This window comes from Lynx rufus, unplaced genomic scaffold (genome assembly GCF_022079265.1).
Source record: "Lynx rufus isolate CCGP_SWC_20201006 ecotype Redwood Valley unplaced genomic scaffold, mLynRuf1.p SCAF_2, whole genome shotgun sequence".
NCBI lineage: Eukaryota > Metazoa > Chordata > Mammalia > Carnivora > Felidae > Lynx > Lynx rufus.
In genome coordinates, this window is record NW_025814834.1 from 207,177,236 (window position 1) to 207,189,390 (window position 12,155).

The 12,155-nt window shown below is 37.2% G+C and overlaps 1 protein-coding gene across 9 annotated transcripts in view; it reads left to right on the top strand.

Annotated features, from left to right (window-relative positions):
* Nucleotides 1–12,155, top strand: part of EIF4G3 (eukaryotic translation initiation factor 4 gamma 3) — a 311,829-nt gene that overhangs the window by 146,071 nt on the left and 153,603 nt on the right. For 8 of the 9 annotated variants that reach the window (XM_047082673.1, XM_047082664.1, XM_047082666.1 and 5 more), the window contains 2 exons: nucleotides 8,139–8,234; nucleotides 9,632–9,745. In XM_047082673.1, the coding sequence (XP_046938629.1) occupies nucleotides 8,139–8,234; nucleotides 9,632–9,745 (210 nt within the window). The remainder of the gene's footprint in view (nucleotides 1–8,138; nucleotides 8,235–9,631; nucleotides 9,746–12,155) is intronic. The other variant, XM_047082671.1, reaches the window with a different exon arrangement.

Below are 12,155 nucleotides of genomic sequence, written 5' to 3' on the forward strand. Positions count from 1 at the left end.
GCTGAAGCTTTTTTATCATATGGTTCCAGTTTTCTAACATCTATACATGACCAGATTATAGAGATGGAGAATAGATTTGTGGTTACTGTGAGTTAGGTGCATGAGAGGTGAAGGAAGAAGACAAGAATGTGCCTGTGGCTACTATGGGGCAGTCTGAGGGATCTTTGTAAAGAACTTTCCTGTATTGTGTCTGTAGTGGTGGTGACACAAATCTATACGTGTGGCAAAATTATCAAGAACTAAATACACACAAAAAATGTGTAAGTACAAAAAAGTGGTGAATTATGAAGAAGGTTGACGGGTTATTCCAATGCCATTTTTATAGATTTGTTGTACTGTAGGTATTTGTTGCTATTACAGAAAACTCGGTAAAGAGCATGTGTAGGGAAACTTTCTGTATTTTTCAAACTCCATGTGAATTTATAAATCTGAAAATAAAAATTCATAACTTTTTCGTTCTTGTAAATGACATTAAGTACTGACTTTATTTCTTTAAATGAGTGCATAGTGAATGTGGGAGTGAAGAGAGCAAGATTGCAATTTTCCTTGATGTTTACTAACACACCAGTAGTTTTACCCACCTTGCTTTTCTGTGTCATTAGCACAGGCTAATAATACCTTAGCATTAATATGAGGAAAGGTTTTTACCTCACGGACCCTCTAATTAAGGTCTCAGGGATGCCCAGGGATCAGCAGTCCATCCTGAGAATCTGTGGCAAAGAACTTCAGCCTTTATTTAGCTGAGGAAAACCAGTAATATGCTTAAGACTGTGTATGGGTCTCTTCTTCTTTTTCCAGTGTTTTATATTGTGTTCTTGTTTGTTGGATGTTATTTCACTTCTGTGAAAACAGAGTTATGGACGTTTGTAAAGATACAACGTTAGACACGAGAAGAGTAAGATTTTGGAATTAACAGCTTTCTACACCTGTGTTGTGCAGTATGGTATCAACTAGTCATATCTGGCTATTTAAGTTTAAATTCTAAGTGACTAAATGTGTATAACACTTAAATGGAAGTAGTGGTTATAGAGTTCCAGTTTTGCAAGATGAAAAAGTCCTATGGATCTTCTGTACAATGTGCATATAATTAGCATTGCTGTACGTTTATTTTATTCATTAAAATGTTTTTAGTGTTCATTTATTTTTGAGAGAGAGAGAGGGACACACAGAATCCGAGGCAGGCTCCGGGTTCTGAGCTGTCAGCACAGAGCCCGGTGCGCGACTTGAACTCGTGAGATGGGAGATTGTGGCCTGAGCCGAAGTTGGGCGCTTAACCAACTGAGCCACTCAGGCGTCCCAACAATTGTCTGTTTTAAGTAAATTATTGGTGTAGCTGTAGGTAGTCTTTTTATTCAGATTTTAAAAAGTATTCCCAGCTCTGAATGATACAAAAAGATTTGTCTCTAGCACTTTTATAGTTTAATATTTTACATTCCAACATTTTATTTTTTACTTCTATTTTTAAAAAATTATTTAATTTTGAGAGAGGAGAGAGAGAGTGAAAGAGCACGAGCACAAGTGGGGGAGGGGCAGAGAGAGAGGGAGAGAGAGAAAAGGAGACACAGAATCCGAAACAGGTTCCAGGTTCTGAGCTGTCAGGGAAGAGCCCTACATGGGGCCTGAACCCACAAACTGCGAGATCATGACCTGAGCTGAAATCAGAGACCCAACTGACTGAGCCACCCAGGAGCCCCTACGTTCCAACATTTTAAATTAATATGGAATTTTTTTGGTGCTATGAGCTGACAGTATATATTCATCTTTTCCCACACAATTTATTAAGTAATTCTGGGCATTTTCCTACTGATTTGAAATGCTACCAGTACCTTCTATCCATATGTGTGCTACTTTCAACATTCTTGGTACCATTCATTCCATATCATTAAACGTTGCTCTATATCTTTTTTTTTTAATTTTTTTTAACGTTTATTTATTTTTGAGACAGAGAGACAGAGCATGAATGGGGGAGGGTCAGAGAGAGAGGGAGACACAGTATCTGAAACAGGCTCCAGGTCTGAGCTGTCAGCACAGAGCCCGACACGGGGCTCAAACTCACGGACCACGAGATCATGACCTGAGCCCAAGTCGGACGCTTAACCGACTTAAGCCACCAACTTAACCGACTTAAGAGCCACCCAGGTGCCCCGCTCTATATCTTTTTTAATGAGTGTAAAAGATTATAGCCTATGGCTGAATAAATTGTTTTATATCTCTATCTTTTATTGGTTAAATTGGGAAGTTCTTGAAGGTTAAAAAGCCCGCAACAATATATCCTCACCCTCATTTATGTACATAGCCCATAGGTATATATAGTGACTCCTTTGTGCTAGATTTCAATAAATATTGTTGCCTTAGTTTTAATTGTGATTTATGAGACGACATTTTGCGTTCCAAAAATATATAGAACTTTCAAAATACAGAATTCCTACTGTATTTTCCGCTTTGCTTTGTTTTTTTCTGTGAAGAGGATGTGAAGAGGAATGTGAAGGATAGAGGTTATTTTCATTATGTAATTATTATAAAAGTAATCAATTCTTTTGATTCTTGAAAAACGAAAAACAGGTAATACAGAATTATATAAAATAAAACCACAGGTTTTATCCTGTACTTTCCTTCCAACTCCCATTCCTCAGAAGCAGCTGATGCTAAACTAAGTTTACTTGGGAAGACATCTTATCTTTATACATTTATGAACATGTTCTATTTTATATATCAAACATAACTATATAAGTAGGCTGCATTTATATTCTCTCATTACTGACTATAACATACTTAACTTATTCCTTAGAAAAACATAGAAATTTAGCATGTTCCCCCCCACTTTTTTTTTGCCCTTATGAATATATCTTTTCCTTGAAATGGAAGTGTGTGTCAAACGGATAAGCTTATTTAAAATGTGGTAAGAGGATGCCTGGGTGGCTCAATCAGTTAAGCCTCTGACTTTTGATTTCAGCTTGGGTCATGATCTCATGGTTCCTGGGATTGAGCCCCGCATTGGGCTCTGTACTGCTTGGGATTATCTTTTTCCTTCTTTCTAAAAGTATATATAGGCACACTTAGGTTTGTTGCAGCATTACTGTTTTTAACGTTTGTTTATTTTTGAGAGAGAGCGAGTTTGTGAGTGGGTTAGGGGCAGAGAGAGACACAGAATCCAAAGCAGGCTCCAGTTTCAGAGCTGTCAGCACAGAAGCCTGCCGCAGGGCTCAAACTCAAGAACTGTGGGGTCGTGACCTGAGCCGAAGTCAGACGCTTTGCCACCCAGGTGCCCCTCAGCATTATTTACAATAGCCAAATTCTGTAAATAGCCCAAGCGTCCATTGATGGATGAATGGATAAAGAAGATGTGGTGTATATGTATAGTGGAGTATTATTTAGCCATAAAAAGAATGACATCTTGTCATTTGCAACAACACTAGTGGAGTTAGCAGAATGAATAGTGAAATAAGTCAGAGAAAGACAAGAATTCATGTGGAATTTAAGAAACAAAGGGAAAAAGAAAGAAAAAAGACAAAGCAAAAATCCCCAACTCTTTACTGTAGAGAACAGAGGTTACCAGAGGGGAGGTTGGTGGGGGGGGGGGGGGGGGGGGAGATGGGTGAGAGAGGAGGAAAAAGATGAAGGATAGATCATGATGAGCACTGAGTAATATATAGGATTCTTGAATCAACTATATTGTACACCTAAAACTAATATAACACTGTGTGTTAACTATACTGGAATAAAATTAAAATAATTTCAGGGGCATTTGGGTGGCTCGGTTGGTTGAGCATCTGACTCTTGATTTCAGCTCAGGTCATGATCCCAGAGTCTTGAAATCGAGCTCTGCGTTGGGCTCCATCCTGAGCGTGGAGCCTGGTTAAGGTATTCTCTCTCTCTGTCGCTGTCTCTATCTCTGTCTCTGTCGCTATCACTGTCTCCCTCCCTCTCTCTCTCTCTCTCTCTCTCTCTCTCTCTCCATCTCTCTCTCTCCTTCTGCCCTTTATCCCACTTGCGTTCTATCTCTAAAATTAAAGAAAATTTTAAATAAAATTTGGTATTATCTAATAGCCCTTTGGAAGGTTGTGGCAACTTTTTCAATCAGATTTACATGTGCACGCACACACATGCACAGTATTGAATTTATTAGGCTTTATGTCAGAATTTGTTTCAGGTGAAGGAGGAGTGTTAGGAGGAATAACCTTTCATCTCAGAGTTACATGTGAAGTGCTCAGAATAGTGCCTAAAACATAGTAAGAGCTATAAATGTTTTGTTTTAATTCTTTTTCTTGGCTTAAGTTCATTGCCATATGTGGCAAAAATTAAAAATCCTTGTTTTTTACATACTTATATTTAAAAAATGATCACATCTTATCCTATGATGCTGTGTTAGTGTGTCCTGTCTTGTAATGGAATTTACTCTCAGATTTTTATCTTTAATTATCCACATCACTGTTTCTTAAATAGTTATTATGGACTTAAAGGTTATGTTTGAAGCACAAAGACTATTTTGATTGGCTTGTCTTTACTGGCATTCTGTTAACAGTCAGTTAACATCTTTTGCTAATTGTTTCTGTTGTGTTCTTAGTTCCCTAAGTTAATATAAAGGGATCAGTGTACTTTGAAACATAAAAGTAATGAAGGGGTCCCTGGGTGGCTCAGTCGGATGACCAGCTGACTTCAGCTCAGGTCATGATCTCCTGGCTCTTGAGTTCCGGCCCTGCATCAGGCTCTGTGGCTGACAGCACAGAGCCTGGAGCCTGCTTCCCATTCTGTGCCTCCCTCTCTCTGCCCCTTCCCCACTCACTCTCTCTCTCTCTCAAAAAATAAGTAAGTAAATAAATAAAAACATTAAAGAATAAAAAAAGAAGAAACATAAAGGTAATGAAAGTGAGAATGCAAGTAAACTTGGACAGTGAACTGATAGCAGCTTCAATATAAATTATTCATGCATATATCCTTGGAGAAGTAAGTCTTTGTGATACCTTTGAAGGTATTACAAGAGAAAGGAGATGAAAAACCAGTGACAACCACTCAAATGATATTCCACTGATCCGTCCTGAGTTCTCTCTTCATTTGATACCATGAAACTTGTTTATAGAATGTTCCTATTCAAATATTTGTGTTGTTTTTCAAGAAAGTATAGTAGTAAATTAAACAGGTTATTCCAGAATGACTTGATCAGTAAAATTGTTGAATTGTGTCATTAGAAATGCAGAAAAGAGATAAAAAGCACAGCAGCAGCCTTCACAGCTGCGCCCTTCACAGCAGCACCAGGTACGAGTTAGTTATATCATTCCTAGGAAATTTGTAAAACCAGGCATAAAGAGTGAAATAACCCTCTGAGAGAAAGCCAAGTGAGCAATTGCCAAACTTCCTTTATCAGTGCCTCTAGTAAAATCACATACTGCTAACGGCACAATGGCGGACATAGTGAAAGAGGAATCGCTTCTGTGTGTGGCTGTCATCAGATGTTATGTGTGCTTTGCATTTACATGAACATTTGTAGAATATGAATCTGCTCTTGGCATACATACAATTTGAGTAGAAGAAGAACTTGATTATGTGTTTGTCTGTTTAAAAGAGCAATTTCAAGCTAAAGGAAAAGAAATTCTTTTATTAATAATCATTTTAAGAGCAATGATACAATCCCAGTATTGACAGGGAACCAGCAATTTGTGTTGCCAGGAGTAGTGCTATTAACGAATGAAAGAACTTGTGCCTGAATGGTAATTCACATGCTGCTTTTTCAGTTAATTGTAGGTGTGTTGTCTTAGATGGCTCCAGTGTTGGAGATATTTGTGAAAATTTTGAATAAGGTCAAAAATGGCCAGGATGCAAATTTTCAGCATCCTCTGTGGAAAGGAAAATGGGCTGTTCTTCCTTTCTGTATTACTCTAGCTGTGAGAGGACGAAATTCTCACCCAACTTTTTGAAGTATAGAAGGAGAGAACATTTCTTTATGTTTTTATAAGTCATACATCTCAATGTTGTATTTAGAATCTTGATAGTCTGAAGCTTATGCTTCAACCAACACCAACTAACTGTTGAGAATAAAGTGTCAAGATTTCCTAAAACCAATAAGCCTTACCACTGAGAATATGAATTTCTTAACACTTGATCACTTTCTTTAATTTGATAAAGAATGAAATTGATGTTGTATTTTACAACTGTATCCAAATGTTGTAATTGAACTTGATGAAATAGTTTTCAAATTTGAGTGCAGCCAGAGTTAGTCAGAAATCCATTCACCACTCTTAAATTGAAACTGTAAACTTGAATTAGAAAGTTAACTTTAAATTTAACTTTACGTTAAATTTTACGTAAGTTAACTTTACGTTGACTTTACATTAACTTTACGTTAAATTTACTCCAGCCTTCCAGAGTTTGAGTATGAAACGTACATATGTAAACTTAGTGTTTGAAACGGTGCTAAAAATTATCTTTGATGAGAAACCATGGATAATTCTTGGGTCATATCTGATGCAATTATCACCTATTTGATAGATGTGAGGTACTCCCAGTCATAATTTTCAATTTGTGGCCAGATTGAGTAGAACTATAGTGAAAAGGGAAATTAACCTGATCTGGAACCTTAATGTCAGTTATAGAGATGGGTATAATTAGGTTACCATATTGGAAGATTGCAAACTATCCTCTTCGTCCAGTAAAAAAATTTTTTTTTTCCCATTGATGTTGCGTTTTCATTATTTGAAAGTTATGATGAACTTTTCAAAGATTTTATTTTTTTATATGATCTCTACTCCCCAATGTGGGGCTTGATCTCATGACTCTGAGATCGAGAGACACATGCTCCACTGATATAGCCAGCCAGGGAGGGGCCCTTCAGCCAGTTGCTTTAAATTGTTAATCCCAGCTAAACTTTCACTGAAAGGTCAGCAGATGCCAAAAATTGTAGAATTCTCTTTTAAAGCAAAGTTAGAATACTTTCTAGAGGTATCATTTACTTATTTACCTTGGATAACACACTCGAAATTCCTTTCTTTCTTTCTTTCTTTCTTTCTTTTTTTTTTTTTTAGAGTTTATTTCTTTTGTTTTGAGAGAGAGTACATATGAAGAGGGGAGGAGCAGAGAGAGAGAGAGAGAGAGAGAGAGAGAGAGAGAGAGAGAGAATCCCAAACAGGCTCCATGCTGTCAGCAAAGAGTATGATATGGGGCTTGATCCTATGACCCTGGGATCATGACCTGAATTGAAAGCAAGAGTTGGATGCTTAACCAACTGAGCCACCCAGGCGCCCCAACACTAGAATTTTCTGATCCTTGATTTCACGTGTAAAATTGGCACCATGGTGATAACACGTGAATGACCATATAATAAAAGTGACGTTACCTCATTTAATCTTAGCAACTTCCTTATGAGTTAGGTGTGTTATTTCTTTTTACATTCATGGGAGAGGTAAGTTACTTGCCCAAGTAAGTGGCAGTTGTTAGTATTTGAATTCAGGTCCTGTGTCCATTGCTTTTGCTAGTATTTCATTTTAAACATGTTACACGTATTGTTTTTTTCTGAAGTCAGTAGCACGTAGAATATTAGTCTGTAGCATTTAACATGGGTTTATAATAAAACGTTTATATTCCTTTTTCAGAAGACTTGTGGTAAGTTAGTAAATATAACCACTTAAGTCACGCTTTTTTCCAACTTTCTGTAGATTTTTATGTAAAAATAAAAAAAAGGTCCTATAAAAGGATTAAGGTGTAAGCAGTGGAAGAGAACAGCAATAACATAATAACATAACAGTTAACCTCGTGAACTGCTAATTTGTTCTGGGATGTCTTCCTCAATGGTTTTCTTTGCTTGTGGGGTATTTTGGAAAGCTCATCACAGCAGTAACAATTTCTTTCAGCCATGTTTGATTTTGGTTGTGGCATGATCTGTCCATTTCAGAAATAGATTAATTGATAGTGAGCGCTCTTTGTATTTCAGTTATCAAATAATTGTACTTAGTCATTGGTTTGCAGATGTCTCCTTATCAGGTTTTAGGTAACCTGTCGCAGATGCTGCTCTGATCGTGAATTGCTCCATATTGTGGTACAGATAGAAACCACACTAATGAATACATCTGTCAATTTCTTTTTAATAATTTGAGTTACCATGCCATATATATTCAAAATATGATATTGTTACTGCCATTTTTTGACAGACCCCATATCCCTCTGGACAGAATGCAGGTCCAACCACGTTGGTATACCCTCAAGCCCCTCAGACAATGAATTCACAACCTCAAACCCGTTCTCCGGTAAGTAAGCAGAAGCTTGTTCTAGATAATATTTTCCATCTAAGTTTGTGTTTTTAATAGCTTGGGTTCCTTTGGCTAATTTTTTTTCTCATTTTTAGATATTTGTTCCAAAGCCAATTTATTTTATTATTGTTATTAATCATTATCATCATAATATTACTATTATCGGTTAGCATTGCATTTTCAGACCTTTAATATAAGGAATAATTTAAATTAAGAAAAAGAAGAAATGGAGCTTTATATCTTCTTTTACTTTCCTGTGGCATGATATTAAAAAAAATCTGGTTGCATTCAAGTTCACTTCATTTCAGCTCTTAATTTGTTATACTGTTGAAAATTCAGAAAGAGAGTAAAGCACAGTGATTTTAGAAGTAAATTAAATTTCATTAATTAGACGCAAATTCCGGTGGTTTGGGAAGTGATAGTTCTAAATCAGTGTCACTAGGTCAGTTCTAATCATTTGACAGTTTGGACATATGCATGACATACACCAGTGGTGTATTTGTTTTTTCAGATGGTAAATAAATTGTCATACAAATTAAAATGCTATCATCCTCTTTGCTCATCCTTTACATGGATTGCAATAAATATTGCAAAGCCTGAGAATTTATTCAAGGTTCATCCTTCTGTTTCACAAAAGTATATAGTGGCTTCAGCTGTCCATTCCTTAGAACGTCGTTTCCTGCCCTGCATGATTAGATTTTGCCAGAAGGTGCTTCTGTAACATCTCACATTGTATCTCACATCCCTACTTGTATCTCAGCTCTGTGTTTTCCTCAGAATACAGGTATCTTCTTTTGGTTCCCCACCCCTGCTTTTTTTTGCCTGTAGTACTGGAGTATTTCATTGCATTAGCTTCTATTCATTTGGTTTTATGCATGAACTGAGAAATGTTGAAATGTATGAAAGATTGCTCAACGAACTAGAGATCATAGACTGCACCAAAATATAATCTCTTTCTTACCCTCTTTCTGTCTTCCTTTTCCCTGTTGTCCTCTTCTCCAATACCTGTTCTTAGATCCTGGTTCTCCCCAGAGGGTGGAAGAACCATTCTAAAGAGGTGGGACTTTGGTCCTAGTTGCCTGTTTGCTTGTCTCTTTTTTTGCTGAAATGATCAACAAGATGTCGGATGCAAGTTGTGTTCTGAGAGTGGTTTGGGGATGTGCATACTTTACTACTTGGAGTGGGCCTGAGATCTCACCAGGTTAATTTTAGATAGGCCCTGCTTATAGTCATTAAACATGGGACATTATGGTAAGCTCTTACTGCAAAGAATTCTATGGCCCTGTTCACCCCCACCCCCATTTATAATTATTGAAAGAAAAGAAATTTACATGGTTAGAACTGGCGCAAAACCTGACTGAAGAGCTGCATCTCTAAACCAGTTTTTTTGACAGCCCAGCAGAACAGTGCCAATACATTGCACAGACAACTGGAAGAGGAGGAAGGTTTTGGAACAGACTCCCGTTTACAGGTCCTTGGCTGGAAGAGGCTGGATAAAATACTGCATTGTAAGCAATATAACAAACTGTACTTCTTGCAGGCAGTGGTGCCTCTGGCACTCATTATTTTTGACCACATCCATTTATTGGCTGATGAACAGAAATGCTCTGATGGCTTCTTCTCTGAAAGTCTAACCTAGCATGGCAGTTTCTGCCAGGCATAGTGGGTAAAGAATAACAAATTGGGTGGGTCTTCTTGATTGGGAATTAGACAGGAGTAATTTGGGGTTTAGATGTTTCTTTATTTTAAACTCAAAGAGGGATATCCCTTTCAGATAAATTTGATTTTAAAAGATAAATTTCAACGCTTCTTTTTCCCTCTTTCCATTTTATAATTGAATATCAAAGAGGAAATTGTCTGTAGTTGTCAGCCATTTTTCTGTGGTCATAAACTCTTCAGATACTATCCTCTATGCAATTTTTGCCATCTGCTCTGCTAGTGACCATTACCACCCCCATTACTAAAAACCACACACATAACATTCCATTACATATCCCAAAACAAGTGCAAGACTAGCAAACCCAAGACTACTCTTGCTTGTTGTTTTGGGTCCAGTTTTCTTTATTTCATTTGTGTTGGTGCTGGGAGGGTGAAGATGGGATATGGAATTTGGCAGGATTGCATTTTCCTTTTACATCCCAAGTTGCCATAGTCTAGTCTCATCCATCCCACAGCTATCCCAACTGGTGAGGAGAGGTAAGCTGTTGCACTAAGGAAGGGACCCTTCCCATGGCTTTGTAGAGCAGCTAAAGCTTACTCCATTCTATTTCTGCATTAATGGGCCATTGGCAATTGCACAGTTTAGGCTATTCTGTTCTTCCCTGGACAGCTGCCTTTGCAATCCAAGTGGCTTCAAGTGGCCCCTGCCCTCTTTCAGGTTATCTTTTTGTCCATATTTCTATTTGATCCCTGGTATCTTAGTTAAATTCATATTGTTGAAACTCTTGTTTAAAAGCAAAAACGTATTGATTAGTTACCTATATGTCCCGTTTTCTGGTTGTACTGGAACTCTTTAAACAATAGTTTATTTTTAAATAGCCTCTAAAATAGTGAAGCTATTAAATGCCTAATTGGAAGAGGGGTAACAGTTTGGTTTTTTCAGTAACCTGTATCCACTGGTTATTTTTCTGTTTTGTAGTGCTAAGTGCCAAAGATACATCAGTGTTATGTTGGCCATGCCCTGTTGCCAACTGTGCACAGAAGAGTGAGTGAGTGAGTGAGTGAGTGGGTGGGTGGGTGGCATTAACTTTGGATCCCAAGTTCACAGAAAGCTGCTTTCTTTAATATCTACAGCCCTCACCATCTTAAAGACCCCTCGTAAAAAGAAAAAAAAAAGAAAAGAAATGAATGTGTCTATTTTTAATATGAGCCAGCAGCGACTACAGTTTGTTCTGTTGCTTACAGTTACCCACAGGACTAAGACTATTGTCATTCCAAATGAAAAACTCAATAGCCAATGGTGACTAGTGCAAAATAGACTAGGGTACTTTCCCACTAACTTGTGTTGGTTGTTTTTTTTTTTTTGTTTGTTTTGTTTTTGTTTTGTTTTTTGTTTTTTTGAAGTATATGTGTAATTTTATAAGGTACTCCTCTTGTTCATAGAAAGTTATCTTTTGACTGGACCTTCCAAATACATGAAGTTGCAACTTTTATTTTAGAGCCTTAGAAACGGGACCTTTCTGTGGAACAGTGATAAGACAGGTACTGCTGTACTCAGGTTAATTTTTTAACATGGCCCTTCTTTCCCATTGTCTTCAAAAGTGTCATGAAGAAACATCTCACTTCCACCCCCTACTTTCATACCACATGGGTGGTATTGCCTATTCTTGAAACTTGATGTCCGTAGTAGAGGTATGATCTGCTTTCTTTTCATAATTGGAAAACTGAAAATAGAAGACCTCAGTTCTGTGAAGAGAAAATGTTCTGCAAGAAGAGTATAGCTGCCATTGTCATCCTGAAAAACGATTTTACAATAATTCACAAATATAATGGCTGACCTAACACAGTCTAATCATGTAGGTCATCAAGAACTCATTAAGTTATGCTGAATAACTTCAAAATGTGTTTAAAACACATTGCATTACTTGAATAATAGGTGGTGTTTTAGTCTCCAGGGTGAATTCTTGGTAGAGCAGTCTTCAGCCATCTCCTACTCTGTGGCATGAGCTCCACTGCACGTAGTTGAAAATTATTTACATGAAATAATGGCAGTTGGGGAAATAATTCCAAATCTTTTGCACGTAATTTGAATTCTGAGTCTGAGGGATTGTTTCCTAGTTAATCTTTAGTCTGATTCACCTGTAGTGATGAGTTGACAGAAGGATGGCTCTAGTCTAGGAAAGAAAATAATTGAAGACATAGATTTTAGTTCCTTAAATGTATTAAAGTAAAGCCTTGTGTGGTTTGCTTTTCAAAACC